At 37.5% G+C, this 26,797-nt stretch overlaps 1 protein-coding gene across 2 annotated transcripts; it reads left to right on the forward strand.

The window, feature by feature from the left end:
* Positions 1 to 3,358: 3,358 nt before the first annotated feature.
* Positions 3,359 to 3,682, forward strand: LOC100435863 (high mobility group protein HMG-I/HMG-Y-like). Of its 2 annotated transcripts, XM_024240895.2 has the most exons (2): positions 3,359 to 3,460; positions 3,494 to 3,682. In XM_024240895.2, exons 1-2 carry the CDS (start codon positions 3,359 to 3,361, stop codon positions 3,680 to 3,682), a joined length of 291 nt encoding a protein of 96 aa, XP_024096663.2. The 2 variants fall into 2 exon arrangements, with proteins under 2 accessions (XP_024096663.2, XP_002831524.4); XM_002831478.5 differs by having other exon boundaries at positions 3,359 to 3,682.
* Positions 3,683 to 26,797: the final 23,115 nt, after the last annotated feature.

Below are 26,797 nucleotides of genomic sequence, written 5' to 3' on the forward strand. Positions count from 1 at the left end.
AAAAAAAAAAAAATGCATTGGTTTGGTCCAGAAAAGCAGAACAATTCCAAGGGGTAAGGGCTTCCAGGCTATAGGTACATTTAAACATTTTCTGGTTGACAATTGGTTGAGTTTGTCTAAAGACCTGAGATCAAACAGAAATGAATGTCTGTGTTAAGATAAGAGGTGTGCAGACCAAAGTTTTATCAAGCAGATGAAGCATTTAGCTAGCAGGCTTCAGAGAGAACACGTTGCAAAATGTTTCTTAGATTTAAAGTCTGTGTTGATGTTAATGGCAGAGAGGTATAATGAGCCACCAACCCCCACTTCGCATCATGGCCAGAAACAGTCTCACAGGTTAAATATTAAGAGCCCTGGCTGAGTAGAAGTCCATTCAGATGGTTGGGGAGCCTTAGATTGTTATTTTTGGTTTGCAAATATATACAATTTTTATTTGTCAATTTTAAAACAAGAAAGTTCTTTCCCTTCTCGGACTTCATTTTTTTCCTCTGTAAAATGAAGGGGGTCAGACTATTTCAGTTGCCATCTTTTTTAATAGAAGAAGCCTTCTGTCAAGCAGTCTTTAGTAACATCTCAAGTAAAACAGTTAAAAGTAGTCTTTGATCAAAATGTTTTTTTGTTTGTTTGTTTTTTGTTTTTTTTTTTTTTGAGACAAAGTCTCCCTCTGTCGCTCAGGCTGGAGTGCAGTGGCGCCATCTCGGCTCACTGCAAGCTCCGCCTCCCAAGTTCACACCATTCTCCTGCCTCAGCCTCCCGAGTAGCTGGGACTACATGCGCCCGCCACCACGCCCGGCTAATTTTTTGTATTTTTAGTAGAGACGGGGTTTCTCCGTGTTAGCCAGGATGGTCTCGATCTCCTGACCTGCTGATCCGCCTGCCTCAGCCTCCCAAAGTGCTGGGATTACAGGCATGAGCCACCACGCCCGGCCTGATCAAAATGTTTTTAAGAAAATGTTATGTAATTGCTGTATAACAGGATATATTTACTATACAAAGCAGGACAGAGGTTGCCTTAAAATTTTTTTTTAAATTTCAATAGTTTCTGGGGACAGGTGGTATTTGGTTACATGGATAAGCTCTTTAGTGGTGATTTCTGAGATTTTGGTGCACTCATCACCCGAGCTGTGTACACCATACCCAACATGTAGTCTTTTATCCCTCATCCCCCTCCCACCCTTGCCCCCACTCCTCAAAATCCATTGTATCATTCTTACACCTTTATGTCCTCAAATAACTTCTAGGCTTAATTGTTTGTTAAACAATCCAATAGTAAATATATACATCTTACCAGAAATGTCTGAGAAGCATCATATGTTACTATCTTTAAAAGTGTGAAAGCAACTAAAGGAGGAGAAAATACAGTAAACTTTAGCTCAGTTAAGTTTAAGGTTACAGTCGAGAAATGGGAAATTATTAATATACTGGGCTTTTCTACTAACTTTTTTCTACTACATCCATTTAATTGCAGAATAAAAAATTAAGATTCAAAATTTTCATAAGAGTTTACAATGTAGTAGACAGACAATAAATAAATGTTAAATGGTGTAATGAACATAAAGCAAGTAGATTTAAAGAATTTTAGTTGTACAAGAAAATGCATATAGCATATTCAATTGAGTATAGTATAAACTCAGTGCATCATCATATATTTTTACACTGGATGACTATCCTTTAGAAGGTTTCTCATCTGCCTTTCTAATATTCTTAACACTGTTCACTTGCCTTTCCTTTCCATATCCTTAAAGATCTTTGGCTCAACCCTCATCTCAATAGATATCCTGGTCTTTCTCAACTATACTGTTGTTTCTCTTTAGCTAAGTGTAGAATCTCTCCAAATTAACCTTTTAACATACACTGTCGCCACAGTCATTTCCCAAACCAGTTTGATCCATCCTCTTGAGGAGGTCTTGTGTACATACCGATAATATGGTAAAATATAAAATGTGATCAAAATGTTGTCCAAAGATCATTTTTAAAAAAATATGAAACTTTGGGAGGCCAAAGTGGGAGGATTACAAGGTCAGGAGTTCAAGACCAGCCTGGCCAATATGGTGAAACCCCTTCTCTACTAAAAATACAAAAAAAAATTAGCCGGGTGTGGTGGCGCGCACCTGTAGTCCCAGCTACTTGGGAGGCTGAGGCAGGAGAATTGCTTGAAAAAGAGAGGCAGAGGTTGCAGTGAGCCAAGATTGCACCACTGCACTCCAGCCTGGCTGACAGAGCAAGACTCCATCTCAAAAAAAAAAAAAAACAATGAATACTGCTTATCTCACTTTGACTATAAAATAGCACATATAATACATTTTTAGCCAGATGCCATCAAATGAATAAAAAGTCTTTATTTTAAAATATACTAAAATTTAAGAGAGCACCACTCTACAAAAGCAGCTTTTCCAGGTCTACTACACTACTGAGCTCATATTTTGGTTTTGATTTAGGACATTTTTTTTGTCTGTATTGCATTCTTTTGCAAAAATGTCCTGTAAGAGGAATATCTGTGTTTCGTAAGTCAGTTAAGCTCACCTATACATGAATATCTCTTTCACATTATAAAATAAAGGTCTCTAATTTCTCTGACTATTGTTTAATCTCAAAACCTATTTAATTATGTAGATATTGCAATGCGATTTTTATTCAACTATCTTATTGTAATGATCAGGGAGATGTAGCATCTGGTTCTCCTTCAAGGAAGAACTCGTTGCCCTAGTTGCTCTGTCTTTTCAGGTATTGTTCCAGCTGCCTCCCTCAAGGTCATGCCCATTTCTGGCATCCCAGATCCAATGGCTGCTCAAAATGCAGGCATTAAGGTCCAACCTTCTGGCCCATAAGGGACAATTCTGAAGAAACAGTATAGTTCCAGAATTTCCCCCATGAGATGAATTGAGACTTGATAGACCTGCCTCAGAACCCGAAATTTTTCTCTTCCCAAGCCTGCTTTGTTTTCGTCCCTTCCATGGGTTTTGATCCTGCAAACTAAACTTTGTCTCAGAGTCTGCTTCCACAATTGTTGTACAAGTAAAATAAACTGTTTTTTTTAAGTCATCACATTGCAGCTGAATACCTGTCAATAATTGTATAGGTATTTTTAAATTCCATAGTAGTTGTCTGCACCCAACAAGGTAGATGTTTTCTAGAAATGACTGGAGCAAAAACTTCAGTTGATGTTGCCTTATGTGAAAAATTGTCAGATTAATTTGATTAGGGTACTATAATAATGTAGTCAAGTGGCTTTAAAAAAAAATGGTGCACTAGTCTCCTTTAATTGAGGCTCTGAGCCGGGGCTATTTCTGGCGCTGGCACGGCTCCAAGAAGGCTATCCTAGCCATCACTTTTCCACCTACTTCTTAGAGAAGGGAATATGAGCGAGTCGATCTTGAAGTCCAGCCAGCCCTTGCCCTCCAAGCAGGAAAAGGATGGCACCGAGAAGAGGAGCTGGGGCAGGCCGCGCAAGCAGCCTCTGGTGAGTCCCAGGACAGCGCTGGGAGGGAGTCAGAAGGAGCCCAGTAAAGTGCCAAAACCTAAGAGACCTCAGGGCCGATCAAATGGAAGGAAAAACAAGGACGCTGCCAAGACCTGGAAAACCACCACAACTCCAGGAAGGAAACCAAAGGGCAGACCCAAAAAACTGGAGAAGGAGGAAGAGGAGGGCATCTCACAGGAGTCCTCGGAGGAGGAGCAGTGACTGTGCGTGCGTGTCGCCTGCTCCTCACTGGAGGAGCAGCTTCCTTTTGGGACTGGACAGCTTTGCTCCGCTCCCACCGCCCCCGTCCCTTCCCCAGGCCCACCATCACCACCGCCTCCAGCCGCCACCCCTGTCTTCCACCTGCGACTTCACCACCACACTACACAGCACACCAGCAGCTTCAGGGCCCCCATGGGCTGAGTGGGGAGCAGTTTTCCCCTGGCCCCAGTTCCCAGCTTCCCCCGCCCACCCACGCATACACATGTGCCCTCCTGGACAAGGCTAACATTCCACTTAGCCGCACCCGGCACCTACTGCGTCCCCAACTGCTTTGGTGGTGGGGACATTGCTCTTTGGGCTTTTGGTTTGGAGGCACCCTCTCTGCTCCTCCATTGTTCCCTCTGGCTTCCCACAGTGGGGCCTGGGAGGGTTCCCCTGGCCTTAAAAGGGGCCCAAGCCCCATCTCATCCTGGCCCGCCCTACTCCACTGCCCTGGCAGCAGCAGGTGTGGCCAATGGAGGGAGCTGCTGGCCCCCAGGATTCTACCAGCCAAACTGTCTTTGTCACCACGTGGGGCTCACACTTTTCATCCTTCCCCACCTCCCCTAGTCCCTGCACTAGGTTGGATAGCCCCCTTTGGCTACAGGAAGGCAGGAGGTGTGTGAGCCCCCTACTCCCTCTTTGCAGTGGCCCCAGCCCCCTTGCCCTCTGCCTGGGATCTGAGTACTTATTGCAGTGATGGAAATGCAGTCACCTATTGTCCAGGTGAGGCCCACGAGCCCTGTGGCCGCCACCTGAGGTGGGCTGAGGCTGCTCCCCACCCCTACTTGCTTCTGCTACTTGGCCATTTGCCCCTCCTCAGATGGGGCACCAATAACAAGGAGCTCACCCTGCTGGTTCCAAATCCTCCTGCTCCTCTCTGCCCCCCAAGATTCTGGTTCCATTTTTTCTCTGTTCACAAACTACCTCTGGACAGTCGTGTTGTTTTTTGTTCAATGTTCCATTTTTCGACATCTGTCATTGCTGCTGCTACCAGCGCCAAATGTTCATACTCATTGCTTCCTGTTCTGCCCATGATCCCCTCCCCCAAGATACTCTTCGTGGAGAAGAGGGGCTGGAGCATGGCTGGCTGGGTGACCAACTACCCCAGTCCCAGGGAAGGTGGGGCCCTGCCCCTAGGATGCTGCAGCAGAGCTGGCAAGGGGGCCCGAATTGACCAAAAAGGGCATAGAGGCCACTTCCTTCCCCTGTTCTGTTGAGGAGGGGTAGCCATGATTTGTCCCAGCCTGGGGCTCTCCCTCTGGTTTCCTATTTGCAGTTACTTGAATTAAAAAACAACTATATCCTTTTCTGGAAAAAAAATAGTGCACTAATAAATAATACATGAATAATTGTGGAACACCTAGTCTCTTGTTCACAGTGAATTGTGCAGACAAAAACTGCATTAACCCTATCTTTGTGGGATGCTAGGTTACATGCATTGAAACAAGAATTTTGAACTATTTTGTCTCAGGAAACTATAGTTAATTTGTTTTATTTACTTTTTACAAAATGTACTAATTATGAATAAACATTTTAAAATTTATCCCCAGTTTTTAATTAAATATTTAAATTGCTTGCTATTCAGCAGGAAATTTTTAAAGGAAACACATTTTTAAAGCTAAACAGACTGAAAATCAACTCACCTTAGATCCATTAGCAAATTGAGGTCACAGGGCAACCTGTAGTTCTTAAAATTAGAGAGAAAGATAAATACAGATTAATTCTAGTTTACCAGGAGCAAAAGCCACAGCTGAAGACTGGTAGAGTAATTGAATAATTGCTGTAGACTCAGTGGGGACATTTGAGAGATGAAAAACTCCTAGGAAGTCAGCCTTTGGGGTCCTCCATACTGAATTTTATGACAAGGTTTCATGGGTGAAGATCAGAGAAAAATCTTCTTATGCATCCCTCAGGGGGAAGGGAAAAGTAACCATTTTGAAATACCCCGAGAGTGTCTGTTCTCACTAACAAAGGACTACCCTAAAGGGAAACTATTTTTACCAGAGCCTATCCAATGTGGGTTTCAACAGAGTCTAACTGATGTGGGGGAAGAGAGATACTCAACTCTAACTCCCTCTAGCCTGCTGTATAAGGGAAGGAAAATATACAAATCCAGTGCACTCTAATGTTCCTGTATCATATAAAGAAGCTCAGAAACAGTTAATAAGGTCACAGCCCAGGGACCCACAGACCAACTAAAACATTGAGACCTAAATAGTAAGAATATATTAATAGAATGCTTCTCTTGTGCCCCCATACTACCACATCAACAGGGTTCCTGTATAATAAAAGGGCATTACAGCTGAAAAAGAATTCTAAAGCTTATAGTCTATTTACGAAATCTCTAGGAAAACCCAAATACCACAGAGGAGATGAAAACAAAGACATTAGAGAAAATTTTAGCCTCTGACATCTACAGCTGTAGGAAACAGTTAACACAACCTAACACATAGATAAATCTAACACCTCACACAAAAGACCTATTTACCTCAGATCCTTTTGTTACAGGTAGTTAGGCATGAGTGGGGCAGGAGAGGGCTCTCCCCTCACCACCCACTAGAAATGTGTGGTGATGGTTTGGCAATTATCAGATTGCCTGTTTAAAAGTGATAAATTGGCAGCCAGCACCAAGGAGAGGCCAGTTCCTCATGGTCCACACCTGTTAACATTTAAGTATTAATTAAAGGCAGGCCCCAGGTAGAAGCAACTTCCTGGGCATGCACATTAAGAGACAAAAACGGCGCAGTATGCTCTTCCAGGTACACACTACTGGAAAAAGGAAGAAAGCCTCAGATGGGCATGCATATAACTTCCTAAACACACTGCACATGCTCAATTCCGAAGGGTAAGGAGGGCACCATGCATGTGGAAAACCCACCCTAAGGAAAGAACCATAGGAAAGAGACAAGCCTATAAAGTCCCTGAATCAAGGTTAAAGGCCCCCTGTTTTTTCCCTCTTTGACCTTCAGGTGCCCACTTGGGTCTCTTCCACAGGTTCTTTCCTTTCTTTCCTATTCTAAAGCTTTTTAAATAAACTTACACTCTTGCTCTGAAACTTACCTTGTTTTCCTTTTCTGCTTTATTTCCCTTGGTCAAATTTTTTCTTCTGAGGAGGCAAGAATTGAATTTGCTGCAGATGCATGTGGACTTGCCGCCGGTACCTCGAGGTAGCTCACAAAAAGTGGACAACATGCAAGAACAGATGTATAATGTAAGCAGAGAGATGGAAACTCTAAGAAACAACCAAAGGAAATGCTAGTAATCAAAACCACTGATGCAAAAATGAAGAATGTCTTTGATGGGCTTATTGGTAAAGCACAAAGAAAAGAAAGTGAATTTGAGGGTATGTCAATAGAAACTTTCATAACAAATGCAAGGAGAAAAAATAATGAAAAATTGAGCTGTAAAATATGAAATCTAAGAACTGTGGGACAATTACAAATGATGTAACTTACATGTAATGAAAATACCAGAAGAAAGAGAGAAAGGAACAGTTTCTTCTTTTTGGGAAGAAGAAAACATTTTTAGAATAGATAGGGATAATCCGATGTCTGTTATTCTATTTTTGTCTTCAAACTTGCTGTAGAAGACTCATCTCCAAGACCCTAGAAGTTACTGACCCACTGAAAAAAGGGACCTCTCATTCTGAATTTGTCTTTGAAAAGTTGACCACAAAATAGCCAATTTATCTGTGACATAAGAAGAAATACCCATCTTGGCTAATACGGTGAAACCCCGTCTCTACTAAAAATACAAAAAATTAGCTGGGCATGGTGGTGGGCGCCTGTAATCCCAGCTACTCAGGAGGCTGAGGCAGGAGAATTGCATGAACCCAGGAGGTGGAGCTTGCAGTGAGCCGAGATAGCGCCACTGCAGTCCGGCCCGGGCGAAAGAGTGAGACTCCATCTCAAAAAAAAAAAGAAGAAATACACCTCCCTTTCGTTAAGCCATTGTGATCTAGGGGTTGTTTGTTACAGCATGTATTCTATCTTGAATAAGAGACAAAAATAAGACATGATCCTTTTACCTGAGGTCCTTATTGTCTTAACAGTAGAGAGCTCACATACATACATTTTAGAGTTGTCTAGTATTGTCTTTCTTCTCTATAAGGGCAATTCTTACTTCTGGAAATATAAAATTGTTAAAAGAAAAACCTTAGCCAAATTAAATTTAACAGGGTTTAATTGAGTAAAGAACCATTCACGAATTGGGCAGCCTCCTGAGCCAGAGTAGGCTCTGAGACTCCAGTGCAGCCATGTGGTGGAAAAAGATTTATGGACAGAAAAAGGAAAGTGATGAACAGAAAACAGAAGTAAGGTACAGAAACAAGCAGATTAGTTATAGCTTGTTGTTTGCTTTATTTGAACATGGTTTGAACAGTTGGCCCCTTCGGATTGACCAAAACTCAAAATTGGCACAAGAGTAGGCTACAGTCTATTTACACTTCCATTTAGGTTATAGTTCACTATGTACAGAGAAACCTTTAGGTCAAACTTAGAATATATAAGAAGACAGCTTTAGGCTAAACATGATTTAACAATTCCCCTCTTTTGGTCATCCTCTCAATTTTGAAAGATTGATGAAAACTTTAGTCACTGGTGTCACTATTACCATTGTAAATGTACTTATTTCTTCTCAAAACCCACTGGGAAATAGCAGAACCGTGGGTTTTATAAGGTGGGAATAAGGACTTCATGTTATTTTTTTTTTTTTGTAAGAGTAAGAGTAGTGGGTACCTCCTTATGCTGCAGTGTTCTGTTTACAAGAGAAAAACAAAACCTGATCTGTTCTAGAATCTGTTTCCTTAAAGTCTTAGTTTGATTATGTCACATTTAGCATAAGTGACCCCATTTTGGTTTGGTCTGGTCTGTTGGGGCCTACTGCAAGAGCTCAGTTGAAAGCTATGACTTCCCATAATTTTGTTTAAAATTTCCCCCTTCTGCTCAGGTTCTTACTTTGGTGAGAGTATGACCAAAATTTAGGGCCTTAACACCACTCTCAATTACCATCATTTTGGGTTTTCAGTCTTAGTACGTTATTCATAGGTTATGGTGCCCTCATAGTAACACATTTCTTTCAGCTGTTGTCATTCCAGTTGAAGAGACACCATTTGACATTCTAGAGGTAGCTGCATGCAAACATTTAGAGATAATACAGCACACCAAGGAGACTACTATTATGACTATCAGGAGGATAATACCAAGAGTTTGGAGTATGCTCCTTAGCCAGGGACCCCATAAAGCAAACTAACTAAAATCAAATAGATCAAGGAAAGAACTAGATAAAGAGTATACTCACTTCAACTAGACAGCATATTCATTAATCCCCTCAACTGAATCTCTATAATACCCAATTTATTTCTCCATGGGCAACAAGAAGTGCCAGCAACTGTACAGATACTTCTCTGTTTAGCCAGTAAGTAATCTAGAGCAATTCTGTTATTTAGCATAACTTTCACAAGAGAATTTAAAGTCTGCTTTGTAACCATAGCTTTTACAGTAGAATCTGCTATAAAGCCTATCATGAGGAATACATTTCTAATTATTGCCTCATTTACTCCAAACCATGGAATAAAGAACCTAACAAGTGATGCCCATCTAGAAGAGTGAAGACCTCCTATCCTTTCATGAACCTCCTTAAAGACAACATACTCTAGGATTTTGTGTGCTTGTGAGGATTTCAGAAACTGCATCAAAATTAAGCAATTGACTATGGAAATGACTTAAAATGGTCATAGTTAAAAATACAGTTGACAAGGAAATTTTGTTATTTCTGTGGTCTACAATAACTTAACAACCATGATTATGACTGATAGCATATATTCAGACATAGTAGAATTTTAGAAATCCCGTATAATTTTTAAATGTATATTAATAACATTTATTAAAACACAACTTGAAGATTTAACATCAATTTCTTATTTGAACACAAATATTTTACTCTCTCATTAATACTACATAAAATTTTTGCTCAAAAAAGAAAACAAAATTTTACTTTCGTATTAGTATATTATCAATACTAAAGCTGATTTTAACAAAACCTCATAAGTAAATTTATCAAATCTGTCGTCTTTTAACCACACAAGATTTCCATAAACCTTTTGTTTTATATTATTTTCCCCCAACTTTTTTTTTTTTTGAAATGGAGTTTTGCTCTTGTTGCCCAGGCTGGAGTGCAATGGTGTGATCTTGGCTCACTGCATCCTCTGCCTCCTGGGTTCAAGCAATTCTCCTGCCTCAGCCTCCCAAGTAGCTGGGATTACAGGCATGCGCCACCACTCCTGGTTAATTTTGTATTTTTAACAGAGATGGGGTTTCTCCATGTTGGTCAGGCTGGTCTTGAACTCCCAACCTCAGATGTTCTACCCGCCTCGGCCTCCAAAAGTGCTGGGATTACAGGCGTGAGCCACCACACCTGGCCTCCCCCAACTTTTTATATTTATCATGCTTTATCTGCTTTTTATTCCTTCAATTTGAAACCTTTAAGTAACTTCTAACCAGACAAATTTTTTTAACAAACACACATTTTTATGACTTTATAACTTTTCTTATCAAAAGCATATCTTGCTTTTGTTTATACACTCTGAATACAGAATTGTTTCTTTCATATCTAGGATCTTTAATTACATATATTAACTAGAATTTGAACTCTTAGTAGCCCTAATTTGTAGTGAAAACCTTTGTGAAAGAAAAATATCTTGGGCCCCTTCAAAAACTGCTCAGGTCAAATCTGCGTCCCATTCTATTCAAAGTCATCCCTGGCTTCACTGAGATAGATGCATATCTGATTGCCACCTTTGGAAAGCCTAATCAGAAACTCAAAAGAATGCAACTGTTCCTTTGTCTTTCACCTATCTGTGACCTGGAAGCCTGCTCCCTGCTTTGAGTCTGCCTGCCTCTGCTTCAAGTTGTCCTGCCTTTCCAGGCTGAACCAATGTACTTCTTACATATATTGATTGATGTATTATGTCTCCCTACAATGTATAAAGCTACACTGTGCCCCAACCACCTTAGGCACATGTCATCAGGACTTTCTGAGGCTCTATCATGGGCGCACGTCCTCAACCTTGGCAAAATAATCTTTCTACATTGAGACCTGTCTCAAATTTTCAGGGTTCACACCTAAGTAATTTGAACTATATTACATCAATATTTGTAAATAAAAACCATTTTAAAATTTTTTAGAAAGACAGTTCTTCAAATTATTGTTTATTAACAGATCTAAATATATTTAGCTTTTCTGTACCAGGGGTCCTTGTTGTTAGAGCTCCCAGGATGGTGGCGGGCTTCTTCCAAGATGGCGGCAAGCCTCTTGTTCTCTGGCCTGGGGTTCTCGGCCTCACAGATTCTAAGGAATGGAATCTTGGGCCATGCAGTGAGTATTATAGCTCTAGTCAGCTTGATTAGGACGAACCCCGGGCACTTAGCCCACGCAGGAACAATGGCGAGCCTCTAGCCTGATTGGAAGTGGCAATGGGTGCCACCTTGCTGGATCAGAAGTGCAGCAGACACCCTGCCGGATCCAGAGGGGTGGAAGTCAGCCGTGGGTCTGCAAGGGCAGCAAACAGCAGTGGTGGATGGCAAGCGAAATCTCAGCTCAAGCCGTAACAAACACGGACCAGAAGAGTGTGCAGTTGCAAGATTTAATGGAGTGAAAACAGATCTCCCATACAATGGAAGGGGACCCAAAGGGGGTTGCCATTGCCTGCTCGAATGCCTGGGTTTATATCCTGATCATTGTCCCTCCCACTGTTCTCTCAGGCGATAGATGATTGGCTATTTCTTTACCTTCTGTTTTTGCCTAACATTCTGTTTTTGCCTAAGAGCATTTTAGTGAGCTCTCCCTACTACCTGATTGGTCGGGTATGAGTTAAGTTGCAAGCCCCATGTTTAAAGGTGGATGTGGTCACCTTCCCAGCTAGGCTTAGGGATTCTTAGTCGGCCTTGGAAATCCGGCTAGTCCTGTCTCTCAATAAGAAAATAACATGTCAAGGTAGATAGACTTAAACTAATGTTTAATAATTGATATTTCATTATTTTAACTTAAAAATGACTCAGAAATTTTATAATTATCTATTACTTAATGTAACATAACATGACTTCAGGATTTTAAATTACTGAAAATAATTTTGAAAATATGACACAGGTGCCTGCCCTAATGTCTTCTCCCAGTCATCCTGGGTCTCAAGTAGCCACATGGCACCCAGGAGGACTATGAAGGTCAGGGCCTCTCTGGGTCCTGAATTTACATACCAGGTGTAGAGGTCAGAGCAGAAGACAGAGCTATGAAGAATATACCCAGTGGATCCAATCCCTCCCAAAATAACCAGTAGACAAGCAGGAAAAGTAGGGAAGGAGGAGAGCATATTGGGCTTGATTCTGGCTTCTAGCTGTAAAAAGTAAAGTAGAGGTTCCTCTTCAAAGAGACTTTCTTCCCCATCTAATTAGGAATAAATAGGAACTTCTCTTGGAAGCAAAATTTATTCAAAGACCTGTGCTAACATTCTTAAATATCTGCTAGACGTAATAAAGAAGTCAAGGTACTTTATGTTGTTAGCTCCCACAATTTAGCCTAAATATTTGCCCTGGCATGCTTATACTGGTCCAAGCAAGCATTAGGTCATAGCCTGTTTCTCTTCCTTATTTGAAGGTGTTTTTACTTTTCTCAGCATTCCACAAGTTACTTCCTCCTTCCTTTGTTCTCCTCTGCCTTTGCCTCTTTTAAAAAGTTCTAAGTTGCTAGCCAATCAGAACAAATACAGAATGTGAGGTCCCACTCCAGCCAATGGAAACTGGACACAGCAGTAGGGTGGATGCGTCAGGTTATAAATGACCCTATCTCCTTTGTTTGGTGTACTCTCATGGCAAAACTGCTGGCAAGTGTAGCCTTTCTGCAGAAAGTAAAAATGGCCTTGCTGAGGAAATTAAATTTATGTTCAAGTGCTATTTCTTTATGGCACCAGGAAACAAGCATTTCAAACATAGCTGCTGATCTAGACACTAAGAACATGTTTCCAGACTTCGTCATGACCACCTATCCAAACTCCTAAATCCAGAGGCTCTAACCAAAGACAGCTCACAGTCAAATAAAGCAAGTATCCAATTATATTTAACTGATAATTTTGAAACCATTCCTATTTTACTTACAATTAAAACAAGCTTTATTTACCAAATATTATCACAGACACATAACACATGTAGATATTAAAACACACAGAAGCAGATCTTATAGCTTTTGTAAAGGATTTTCATTTGCCAGCTTTTAAATAGTTTTTTTTTTCTCCATTCATCTATTTCATTGCTCTAAGCAATTGTTAACTAGGCAACAAATTGCATTTCTAAAGGGACAACTCTTAGTCGTCACACAAAATATATATATATGTATATTTCATAAGCACAAAGTTAAGATTTTAGGCCTAAATATTGTATCATCATTTGCTCAAACCAAGAAAAATAAAACCGTGATCAAGTAAAAGATAACTCAAGACAAGATGGCCAGAAAAGCATCTTAAACAGAAGTATGATTATGTACATTTAAAAGAATAGTAAGAGTTCCTAATGTATATAGGTAGACATCCTTAAAAATGGAGATTTCCTTTATAGACATAAATTTCTTTTACAAAAGAATTTTTAGAGCACCAATTAAATTCCAGAAAGGTGTATCTTAGTTCAATACATGGTCTTTTAAAATTAGCTACTGTTTCTTAGCTAAAATTACTGAGTTCTTGGTGGAACCCACTAAGGAATAGGGCAAAGAAATCATTGTCTATGCTTGCACTCAACATAGATAGATATGAAAATGAAGCAAACCTATTTTACCTGAGAGATTACTTTTCATACGCACTTTATGTAGGATAGCTTTCTTTCCATTTTCAGCGCAGGATAGTAACTAAGCCAAAAGGTTAGCAGATTTAATTTTTCTTATCAGTTAGTCACTTAATCTGTTTATTTGCCTTTTATAAAGAGTATTTAAGTAATAAAAGACTTTGCAGTTTTTTTAGCCAGTGATTTTTTCCCTACCTAAGCATGAGCATACAAGAAAGAAGAAACAGAGGGGGTAGAACACAAAAATCCCTGTGAATTTCCAAAAGCCAAAGTTTACACCCCTTGTAATATTGCCATTGACTACAGGTTTCTTTCTGACTCAGTCAGACTTATAAGAGGCCTCTAACTGGAGCCAAGACACTTAATTATCAGATCCAATCTGATCCTGGACCCAGTCCAGTTTCTATTGCAACTTCCAAACCCAGTTTAAATCCAAAATTTGCTCAAAGAAACTTGGAGAGCTCAAAACACAAATCTGTGGAGCTCTGGAATCCAAGAGAGAACTTACCACGATCCCCAGTTGCTATAAAAGAGCAATGGACACAATGGGTCCAGCGGGTACCTTGCTTGGTCACTGGGTGATCTTGGAGGTTGCTAGAAACTCTACTTTAGATCCCACATCTGACACCATCTGTTAAAAAAAATCTTGGCTGAATTAAATGTAACACAGTTTAATTGAGCAAAGAACAATTCACAAATCAAGCAGCCTCCTAAGCCAGAGTAGGCTCAGAGGTTCCAGTGCAGACACATGGTGGAATAAGATTTATGAACAGAAAAAGTCAGTGTGGCTATTCCTCAGGGATCTAGAACTAGAAATTCCATTTGACCCAGCCATCCCATTACTGGGTATATACCCAAAGGACTATAAATCATGCTGCTATAAAGACACATGCACACGTATGTTTATTGCGGCATTATTCACAATAGCAAAGACTTGGAACCAACCCAAATGTCCAACAATGATAGACTGGATTAAGAAAATGTGGCACATATACACCATGGAATACTATGCAGCCATAAAAAATGATGAGTTCATGTCCTTTGTAGGGACATGGATGAAATTGGAAATCATCATTCTCAGTAAACTATCACAAGAACAAAAAACCAAACACCGCATATTCTCACTCATAGGTGGGAATTGAACAATGAGAACACATGGACACAGGAAGGGGATCATCACACTCTGGGGACTGTTGTGGGGTGGGGGGAGGGGGGAGGGACGGCATTGGGAGATATACCTAATGCTAGATGACGAGTTAGTGGGTGCAGTGCGCCAGCATGGCACGTGTATACATATGTAACCTGCACATTGTGCACATGTACCCTAAAACCTAAAGTATAATAATAATAAATTTTAAAAAAAAAGAAAAAGGAAAGTGATGTACGGAAAATGAAAGTGAGGTACAGAAACAGCCAGACAGGTTACAGCTCGCGTTTGCCTTATTTCAACATGGTTTGAACAGTTGGCCACCTTTGTTTGGCCAAAACTCGGTGATTGGCACAAGAGTAGGCTACAGTCTGTTTATACTTCCATTTAGGTTGTAGTTCACAATGTACAGAGAAACCTTTAGGCGAAACCTGAAATATGTAAGGAAGCAGCTTTAGGCTAAACTGGATTTAACATATATAACATAGAACATAACACTTCTGTATTGCTTTTTTCATTAAATTATCTGTCTTCCTCTCTAAATATTATAAGATACTTCAGCCATACCTTGGATCATCGGTACTTAGTAGAACTCCTGGTGCCTGATAGGCACTCAATACATATTTGATGAATAAATAAATGAATGTGTTCTATGTGGAATCTAAATCTGTCAAACAAAAAAAGCACTTGACAAACCTCTAAGAATGATAGTGATGTATTAACACTTAGAAGATATTTCTGGTGAAATTTCTAAATTCTTATGTGTTGCATGTAATTTATCTTTTTAAATTAAGACACATAACAATATAAAATTCAGTTGTATTCCCTTTTCCCATTAATACTTTTATCTCATCTTATCTGAATATTCAGAAACATGCCTTTCAAATTCCACATATGGAGGAAGCTAGTCAAAAGTTAAAACTGAGTTATTTTTTGAAGGAGGAAGCATGCATATAAATCTAGAACATATAACTATGTCCTGCATATTCTTAGAGGTACAAATTTAAATCACTGATTTCATATTCCAAGTATATGTACTAACAATTTATCAAATGACAAAATAGATAACTCAATATAAAAAGGACATTTCTAAATCTATGCTTCTGTCATTACGTATTCTAAAACTTTACTTTATTAATATAAAATTATGAGTACCATCATCTTTTTTTAAAGTAAGCTGATTATGAAATTATATATTGTAGTGTTGCAGAAAATGTTCCCCTGTTTTCTTCTAATGTTTAATGAATATTAGCAGCATAAAAGAAAGTATATACTTGCATCCCTTCTAATTTCATCTATTTTAAAAAAACAGAAACCTAAGAGATGAACTTAACAGAATTCAATATCAAGTAACTTATCTATTCATATCATAAACTTGATAGTTCAATGAGTAAATTATAGAAGATAGATTAATAGAGTAAAATATCAGGAATTCCATGGCAAATCAAAGAGGACAGAAAGTAATTGGTCACGATTACAACCCAAAGTCAAGTGATTTTACTAATGCCTGCAATCAGAAATAGGGTTTTGATAGAGAGTTTATAAGTTACATAAAGTAAGAAATATTTTTCATCATAAATAGTTTCCTATAATTCATATAGAAAATTAACTGAAAATATTTTAGGTAGCTTTTAGTCTCAATTCTATATTGGCTTTTGGGTTGTATAAGTTTATTTAAAGAAGATTTTCATGGAATTATTGGGTTGTTCCAAAAGTAATTGTGGTTTTTGCCATTAAAAGTAATAAAGTATCTTTTTTTGTTGTTGTTTAACTTTTTATTTATTTTCTTTTTTTGAGGCAGAGTCTTGCTCTTGTCACCCAGGCTGGAGTGCAATGGCACGATCTCGGCTCACTGCAACCTCTGCCTCCCAGGTTCAAGGGTTTCTCCTGCCGCAGCCTCCCAAGTAGCTGGGATTACAGGCACCCACCACCACGCCCGGCTAATTTTTGTATTTTTAGTAGAGACGGAGTTTCGCCATGTTGGCCAGGCTGGTCTCAAACTCCTGACCTCATGATCCACCCTCCTCGGCCTCCCAAAGTGCTGGGATTACAGGTGTGAGCCACTGCGCTCGGCCTAATTTAATTTCTTAATTTCTAAGTACCTTTCTTAAATATTATGTGTCTGTATCCTCATTCTTACTTTATGTATCAAGTTTGTAAAATTAAATTAAAAAATGATTTTCTTATAAATACATGAAATCAGTGTCTGAAAGTTTTTATATGCCTTGGGTTTCCTCATATGTAAAATGAGGACATTAACTAATAAATTGATAGAATTAAATAAAATATGCATAAAGCAATTAACACAATATCTGGCATATAAAGGTATCAAGTAAGTGTCAATAATTGTCATTTGGTTTGGGTCGCAATTATACATTGAAGAAAATTGAGACAAATACGGTAATATTAAAACAAAAAAATTATATATAATCAGGTAAGGGAGATTCACATGCTAATTACTTAAAAATTAAAACTATGTCTCCCCTCATGCCTCAAGTTTGGAGTGCAGTTATTATTTTAAAGCTAAGGATCATCAAAAACTGAATATTGTGCTCTCATATGAATATAAATCTTTGGAAAACATTAGTTTTGTTCTGGGAATGTATTTCAGAATTTGATTTAAAATTTAGGTAACACAAAAGAGGGGCTCTTCAAAAGATGCCAGAATGAAGTTATACAAAATATTACTGTTAAAGTTTATGTAGAATTTTAGAGTGTATTTGCCCTGAAACAACATGAGAGAAGGGTAAATAAATATTTGGAGCTAAGAATTGCTTCCTTCCGTATATACATTTTTTTTTCCATTGAAAGGCACCTAAATTGATAGGCTACTGTAGCTCAGGTGCTGCGTTCTGCATTAAGAGGGTGTTATCAAGGTGCATGTGGAACCCAATATAGAGTTTGATTGTTTTTGCTATTCCAATATATGTTTACAAATGGAGCAGTCAGAGCAACAATTCAGACTGTTAGTTTGTAGATATTGTGCTCTTGATTTCCGGTAGTGGATTGAGAACTACCAGTAATACAATATGTATAAATCTATACCATGATTATTGTGGAGAAATAACTTTTTATCTCTGCTTTAAAACCTTCTTGTGTTCTGTTTGTGTTCTTTAGAGTTATATCTTGTCGAAAAAAACTAAGTTACAGAGGAACAGAAGTCAGTGTTATATAAAATATCAGAATTGCATCATAGGACAAAGAGACAAGCAGGGGAAAAAATAATCTTTCGATTTAGAAAAACAACAACCCAGAGGTAAATATGCTGGCATGGAAAGTAAAAAAGGTTTGAAATTTTTATTTTTCCTATTGGTTATGAGTTTCAAAAAAGAATGAGGAGAGAGAGGAAGAATCATACTTGGCTCTCAGAAAGCCAAATCATAAATCCATAAGAGAATGAATTATAACCACTCCTGATTCTGTTCCCACACTATGAAACATTACTTTCTTAATTATACAAATGATTAAATAAAAGATGTATTATTTTATGTCAGATGCTAACATGAGACAATCCACATACTGAACTTGCCAAAGTGAAACTATGTAAGACAAAATATCTTCATTACTATGTTTAGAGTTAATGAATCTAGGTAAACTAGGGAGTATTATGTAAAATACTGGTGACTTGCAAATCAATTTGACAATACCTAAGAAAAGTGACAGTGTGAACACCTTACAACCCAGCATTTTTCACTCCTAGATGCATAACGTATAAGAATATTTATAGCAACATTGTTTGTAATATAAACAACTGAAAACAATCCAGTTAGAATCAATGAAATAATTTAGGTAGAGCAACTTGTATCAAATATAGATGAATCTCTAAAAACTAATGTTGCACAAAAATGACAACTTATCAATGGATCATTGTAGTCAATGCCATTTTTATGAAAATTAAATTTGCATAAGAATAGTCTACAGTGCTTAAGAAAAAATATTTATATAATAACCATATAAGACATTTTAAGATTAATAAAGAGCATTACAGGATAGTGGTTTCCCAATAAGAGGAGGCAGGAAAATATTTTGGTAGAAGAGTGTACAGGGAGCTTTCAGTATATTTTGTAATGTTTTATTTCTTAAACTGGGTGATTGATATATGGGTGTTTGTTATTTTAATATTTATAAATATTACGTATGTTTGAAAGTTAATAAATGTTAAAAAAAAACTCTTCATGGATTACTAACCTACTAAAAATATTTGCACTTAGGAAGAAAAGGGTGGCTGTTAATAAACACACTTTAAATGCTTCAGTTATCCATTGCTGCATATCAAACTACCCCAAAACGTAGACGTTTAAACAACCATTTTATTTGCACCTGGCATCTTTGTGCTCCTCTATGTGACGTTTCTCCTCATGTGGCATATTTGAGCTTCCTTACAGCATGGTTGTCTTAGGGTAGTCATATGCCTTGTACATTAATATTTTCAGGAGGGAGCAGTACAGTTTGAAGCTACAGTTTCCTTAATGTCCAATTTCACAAGTTACACAGTTTCTTCTGCCACATGTTATTGGAAAGTCTAGATTCAAGAGGAAGGGAAATAGACTCCACTTCTGGATGGGGGCATGGCAAGTTCCATATTGCAAAAAACATTGTGAAATGGGAGCTATTATTACAGCTAACATTGGAAACACAATCTATCATATCAACATTAAAAGTTGTCATTCTGAGATGTTGGATAATGGGTGATTTTTTTCAACATTTGACTTCTCAGCACTCATCAGTTTGTCTACAATGATCATACATACAATGTTTAAAAGACAAATTATCTAATGTAGAAAATAAAATCTTACCTTATAATAAAATTAACAGTAGGTTAGCATTGGTTATTAAACATTTCTTATTTGAATATAGCTATGAAACTTTTATAAATGTGATCTGGTATCTTACCTTCTAAACAATAAAATCTAATACAAAAATTAAAATACAAAAATATTCAAAGAAAACTTCACTTTTGACTCCTTATCCTCTCCAACTATACTGTGCCCCCACTTTTTTCTAGCTGTTGAAGACAGTCTTCTATAATTATTGGGTAATCATTTTGTCTCCATTCCCTTACCTCTCATTTAAAGTTTAACCCATCCCAAACTTCCTTTTGGTATACTCACTACATAAAGCTGCCGTGTTCAAAGATCATTAAACATTTAATTAAAGCCAGTACTATGAATGAGAGAATAGTGACTAGAAATAGAGAAGTTACTCAGATAAAAATAGTCATTGCAACTACAAGTGTAGAAACTTACAAGTTTAGTTAATATCAATATTACATGCACAGAAGAAAAACATAGTTATTGTAAATCATTGCATTATTATGTACAAAAAACAATTAGAGATAATGGGTAAGAAAAATGGCAGATTGGGCAAAGTGGAAAGGCAGAATGGAGAAATAGAAATTACACTCAAGTAATGGGTTTTCCCTCAAATGGAAACGTAAAGCAAAAGAAAAAATAGAATTTGACAGAGAAAGATTGATTTAAAATTTCCAACTCTATTTAAAGGGGGGTTTAGAAGGAGAAAATAGTGAGGCTGGAAAGGAGAAAATAGCTTAATTCACCATGTTCAAAAAGAATTCCCAGCCAGTATTTATCTTCTAGACTTAATCATACAGTATTGTTAAATATAGCCATAATCCATTCAGTTACTCAAGCTAGAAATCTGGGAGTCATCTTTGATATATTTTTTCACTCAATAATCTTAGATCAAATATATGAGCAAGGCTGGGCGCAGTGGCTCACACCCGTAATCCCAGCACTTTGGGAGGCTGAGGCAGGAGGATCACCTGAGGTCCAGAGTTCAAGACCAGCTTGACCAACATGGAGAAACCACATCTCTACTAAAAATACAAAATTAGCCAGGCGTGGTGGCGCATGACTGTAATCCCAGCTGTTTGGGAGGCTGAGGCAGGAGAATCGCTTGAACCCAGGAGGCAGAGGTTGCAGTGAGCCAAGATTGTGCCATTGCACTCCAGCCTGGGCAACAAGTGAAACTCGATCTCAAAAAAAAAAAAAAAATATATATATATATATATATATATATATGAACAAATGTTTCATAACATCTCAAATATCTCTAGGTTCTGTCACCATTTTGTTCCTGCTTCCTAATACTTTGTAAATAGTTTCTTTTTGTACATGTTTGTTCTAGTCCTATCTCTTCTCCATATCATATCTACCATATAAAGTAATATGCATATGTATGTGTAATCTCTTCCTTTATAAAGTGCCAGTTTATGTTTTAATTTTCTATTTTTTTTTTGCATGGTCATATTTTTCTAATTAATTGAAACTATATTTATATTAACTCAATGTTGTAAAAATGCAGACAAATAGATATGCTCATTGATTTCAAACTTTTTGTTGTTCTGTTATTTAAAGACATTCCAAATTTGGGGGTAGCCAAATGCAGCTATCTATTTAAAATGTGCCTTAAATATGTGTGTGAGAGAAAGACAGAAAGACTGTATTAGCTTCTTTCTGGACTTTAGATTTGGCCATGTTGATTTTTCGGTTCTTTGTACCACATTTTATAATTATCATAAATTTATGATTTTTAGTATGTCTTTATTTTAAAACATATGTCTTTATTATTAGTCTTACAAGAAACACTGAATATACTCAAGGTAGAATATTTAGCACAATTTTACTATGACTGGATTTGCAAGTAGGTATTTTAAAAAAACTAATTTGGGCCAATTCAAAATTGTAAAAAATAATTTAAAAATTGGGGGTTTCAGATTATTGTTTTTAATATTACAATTACATTATGTCTTTATCTTGAGTAATGACTCCTAGGAAATAACTTGATCTTCCACCAAAGGGTAGTGGTTAAATAGAATATATATGAGAGAGAGAAGAGTTTAGATATTTTGATTCAGTTGAAATTAAAACTAAAATCATACTACCATCTAATAATGTAATTTATTCTTATTTGGCCACAAATGCTTTGTGATTTGCTTTTAGCTACAGAATTGATGTGGACTTCTAAGTCTAGTTCTCAAAAGGTCTTGAGAATTTCTTGGAATTTCGTTTCTTGAAATTTTTTTCTCAGTTGTGTAATGAACTACAGGTTAGCCTGATAGAGACATGTGACTCAGCTGATAGCCACCACCAAAATGTTAGAAATATGAGTTTAGACCATTAAGGTCCAACTGAACCACCAAATGACTGTAGCTATTTCAATGACAGTGGGAAAGACTAGCAGAATTGTGCAACTGAAGCCAGTCCTTATTGTCAACTTTAAGAATAGTGAAAAAAAAAATGGTTGGTATTTTGAGCCACTAAATTTTGAGATAATTTGCTTTGCAGCAATAGGCCATTGATACAAAAATTGGTACCTAGAAAAGGAGTGTTGCCCTAACGAAACGTGAAATGTAGCACTGTTTTCGAGACTAAGTGGCAAGGGGAAGCTGGAAGAGCACTTTGTTTCATGAAATCCTGAGGCAGAATGTTAAAAGTATCAGTTGGATTCCTTGTAAATTCTAGATATCCTTGTAGGATACATAGTTTGCAAATATTTTCTCCCATTCTGTAGGTTGTCTGTTCACTCTGTTAATTATTTATTTTGCTGTGCAGAAGCTTTTTAGTTTAATTAAGTCCAATTTGTCTATTTTTGATTTCGTTGCTTGTGCTTTTGAGGGCTTAATCTTGAATTCTTTGCTTAGAACAATATTCAGAAGAATTTTGCCTAGGTTTTTTTCTAGATTTTTCAAAAGAGGACATACAAATGGCCTACAAGCATATGAAAAACGCTCATCACTAATCATTCAGAAAAATGCAAATCAAAACCACAATGAGACACCATGCTATACCACTTGGAATGGCTATTATGAAAAAGACGAAAAAAATAACAGATCTTAGTGAGGATGTGGAAAAAAGGGAATGGTTAGACAGTTAGTGGGAATGTAAATTAATGCAATGACTGTGGAAACAGTATTAAAATTTCTCAAGAGCTAAAAATAAAATTACCATTCAATCCAGCAATTCCACTACTGGGAATCTACCCAAAGGAAAAGAAAACATTATATAAAAAAGATAACCACACAAATATGTTTACCAAAGCACTATTCACAACAGCAAATGTATGTAACCAACATAAGTGTCTATCAATGGATGACTGGATAAGACAATGTGGTATATGTATATTCCATAAAATACTATTCAGCCATAAAAAGAGTTACATCATCTATTTTGTAGCAGCATGGATGGAACTGGAGACCATTATCTTAAATGAAACAACTCAGAAACAGAAAGTCAAATACTGCATGTTCTTACTTATAAGTGGCAGCTAAATAATGTGTACACATGGGGGTATGGAATGACAGACATTGGAGATGTAGAAGCATGGGGGTGGTGGAGGGGGTGGATGATTAGAAATTACTTAATGGGTAACAATGTACATTGTTCTGGTTATAGATATACTGAAAACCCACATTTCACCAATACACAATATATTGATGTAACAAAATTGAGTTTGTACCTCTTAAATTAATGAAAATTAAAAAAAAACAAAGTATCAATTGGGAGCTTATAGTTCACATGATAGGCACTGCAAGAGAGAGATGAGAGGAAGGAACTGTATAGAATGCAACTCAGGACTTGCTATTTCACATGTCCACCATCTCCAGCTGACAAAAGATTCTCAAAGTAAAAATAATCCTTTATGCTGAAATCATGATCATTTATTATAACCTGGCTATAGTATACAAGTACTCATATTTTATTTAGTCTATAAAATATTAACTGCAGGATACCTAAAATACCAAATAAGTAATAATTAGTTAGTATACTAGTTATAAATTTGTTCCCTAACTCTCTTAATTCATAGTTTTAATGATTTAGAGCTTTAATTCAAAATAATTGATTTGAAAAAATTGGCCTATACAAAGAAGTTTCTTTTCCAAGGAAGAAATAAACAAAACATCTATATCTCATAGTTTAATGTGTTTTATTATATGACCCTGGGTAAATTTTATCTCCTTTGAGAGAGCTGCCAAAAATATTTCTTCTAATAAGAAATACTAATATACCTCATAGATGGAATCTTGGAGGGAAAAGACAAGTATTGACACACACAATTGACCAAGTTGGTCTCTCCTGGTAGTTTAGTAGCTAAACAAACAAACAAAAAATAAAACTTTTTTAAAAAGTCTATGAATACCAATAATTGCATGCAGCAGCATCATTTTGGTAAATAGAATGTGGGAAAGACTGATTAGGAGCAGGATTACCCTCTAATTATTTCTCATCTTTCCCAGCTTGCCCAAGGAAATATCTCTCAAATGAACCTGAGAACTTAAAGAATGTAAAAGGAAGTTAGATACATTCATTTTCTTTTATGCTTGATGACTTAGGTCATGTAAAGTCAAGGCCAGTCTTCTGACCCTATTCACTGAGTTTATATTACGGGATAATAATTACTGGTGCTATCATTGTCATTACTACTATTGCTACTGATACTAGTAGAATAATAGCAATAATATTAAATCCAATTGTAATTTTAATATTATTCATATCTTATATGAAAATTAAACATACTAGAACTAGGTAAATCAGAGTAATGTTCCTAAATATTTTACTATCTATAGGAAAAATGGCAGGAAATGCTTGCCTATCCACCTCAAAAATTGATATGCAAAAACTGTGAAAAAATCAGAAACAATTTCACTAGGGGGAATATCCTTTAGGTTGTTTTTCTTGATTTTGTGTAGGAAAACAAAATAATAAGGAATTTAGCAGTGGAACAATAAGAAGTTGGGACAACAGAAAATAGGACTGAGAGTTAGCCAGCCTGCATCCCATGCTTAAATGCAGTATCACTCTTCGAATCTGGTGATTAAGAAATATTGATAATCTGGGGGGAAAAACAATTAATTTCTAGGTAATGAAGGGACTGATTATTCCCAAGTTGGGTCATGAAATGTATCCTGTATTCAAGATTACCAAATGCCTGAGGAAACTCTTACATGTAAGGTAAAATACTGTCCTATGTGATGAAGTTAGTGTTCTGGGAACCTGCCTCTTGAGCAGCACTCTGATGGCTTTGCTGGCAGTTGAAACTGTCCTAATCCCACTAATTAAAGGCACTTCACTACACATTCCCTCCCACAAATGATTCCTAGCTTGCAAAGAAGGACTAAAGGGATTGAGAAATAAAAGGCTGTGTACGAATTGTGATTTCTTTTAAGTAGTGAGAAAAATTGCCAGTTAGGCCACATATGGAAAGTCACTTTAGACTCTAGAATGAAGGCCTTTTGTGTGTGTGTGTGTGTGTGTGTGTGTGTGAGAGAGAGAGAGAGAGAGATAGTTTTGCTCTTGTTGCCCAGGCTGGAGTGCAATGGCACAATCTTGGCTCACGGCAACCTCTGCCTCCTGGGTTCAAGCGATTCTCCTGCCTCAGCCCCCCAAGTAGCTGGGATTACAGGCATGTGCCACCATGCCTGGCTAATTTTGTATTTTTAGTAGAGATGGGGTTTCTTCATGGTAGTCATGCTGGTCTCGAACTCCCGACCTCAGCCTCTTAAAGTGGTGGGATTACAGGCGTGAGTTACCACGCCTGGCCAGATGAAGACCTTTTTTAGAAAGCTAATGTGAGAATAAGAAACCTGATTCTTCTGAGAAAGTGGAGGAGCTCCACCTGGCAGGATGATGACCACTGTTTTAGCAGGGGCTTCCTAGAAAATCTGAGACTGAAGGAAAATCTAATACTTCATTGAGGAGGTAATAGTGTGGTGTGAGATTTTTTGAGTGGGGAAATAAGGCAAACGAGGAAGGAGAAACAAACGTAAGGAAATATATTACTGTGATGGTCACAGCATTCCAACATGTGCTGCTGGTAGCTTGGTTTACTAGAAAGGATGGTTCTCCCTGGTTTACATCTACTAGTAGTAGAAAGGGAGAATAATATATATATGCCATTTTTGTCTCCTGTGATTAAATATTTACCCACAGAGCATCAACTCCCTTGTACTACTTATTTTCACCATCAAATTTCTTTTGGTTAGGGAAGCCAGATCCTAAGATAGCAGTGGCAGCCCCCAGTGCAAGGTGGTGACAGAGCTCAATAAGTCTTCCTTCAGGGTAGATTGAAACCTCTTCTCTGTGGCTTATAAGCATGATTGGTGGCAGTCAATCTTCCTGGAGGGTCATCAGAGCACCAAGCAGAAAACCATTGCCAAGTGAATTTAGGGAAATGCATAAACTGTGCCCAGTACAAACAGTAATCAAAAGTTGAAGGTATCTGTCTGGATTTATGACACCAAGGATGGTGTAAGTAGTTCTGAACCAGTGCCTCTTATACTGGCTGGAAGATAGATTTATATCCAAACCAAATGAGCCTTGAGTTGGAACACTTAGGAAAAGCTTCATGATGAAGTATGACACTTTCTCTGAAGAAATACTAAAAAAAGAAGAGAAAATGGCTCATCTCAAGAAATATTTTTTGCCACTGAATTTGGGACTCAGTCTCTGCTAATTTGTTCAAGAGCCAACAATCTGGTACAACTAAGTTAGAACAAGCAGCATCTCACAGCTCTTTGATATAAATCTTCAACTAGAGAGATTTTACTATAGGCCTGTCCCTTATGGCCTCATGACTTGAACTGTGGGAATACTCAGCCCTGTTTTTCCAGAGGTAATGGTCAACTTTAGCCTGAATCAAAGTTTATTGGCCAGTGTGTCTGGATCCCCTTTGGTTCTCAATCTTGCATATCACCATATGGAGACCATGGCAACTTGGCATCATCAGTGGCCACTCAAGGAAGCAAGTGACTCCACCCAGATTCATATTTTAGATGTAACTTGTCAAGGTCTTATTTTCTTTAAGCTAAAAGGCTCTTCCATCACCAAATCATAGTGGATACACACTACTAAGGCACTTAAATATATGAAGCATACCTCAATACATAAGGTTGTGAATATTAGAGGCAGATAAACTTCTTTAACTCATGATATTATCAGTAGGTAGGGTTGGGAAGTGAGAATCTAACAAAGGGAGAATGTAAAATAATTGACTTCTGGACTATTAATACTAGAGTTGTATTCAGAACTAAGAATCTTAGTTACATCTAAAACTTGTGTAGCAAAACACCAGTTATGAAGTAGC

This window comes from Pongo abelii, chromosome X, assembly GCF_028885655.2.
Source record: "Pongo abelii isolate AG06213 chromosome X, NHGRI_mPonAbe1-v2.0_pri, whole genome shotgun sequence".
Classification (NCBI taxonomy): domain Eukaryota; kingdom Metazoa; phylum Chordata; class Mammalia; order Primates; family Hominidae; genus Pongo; species Pongo abelii.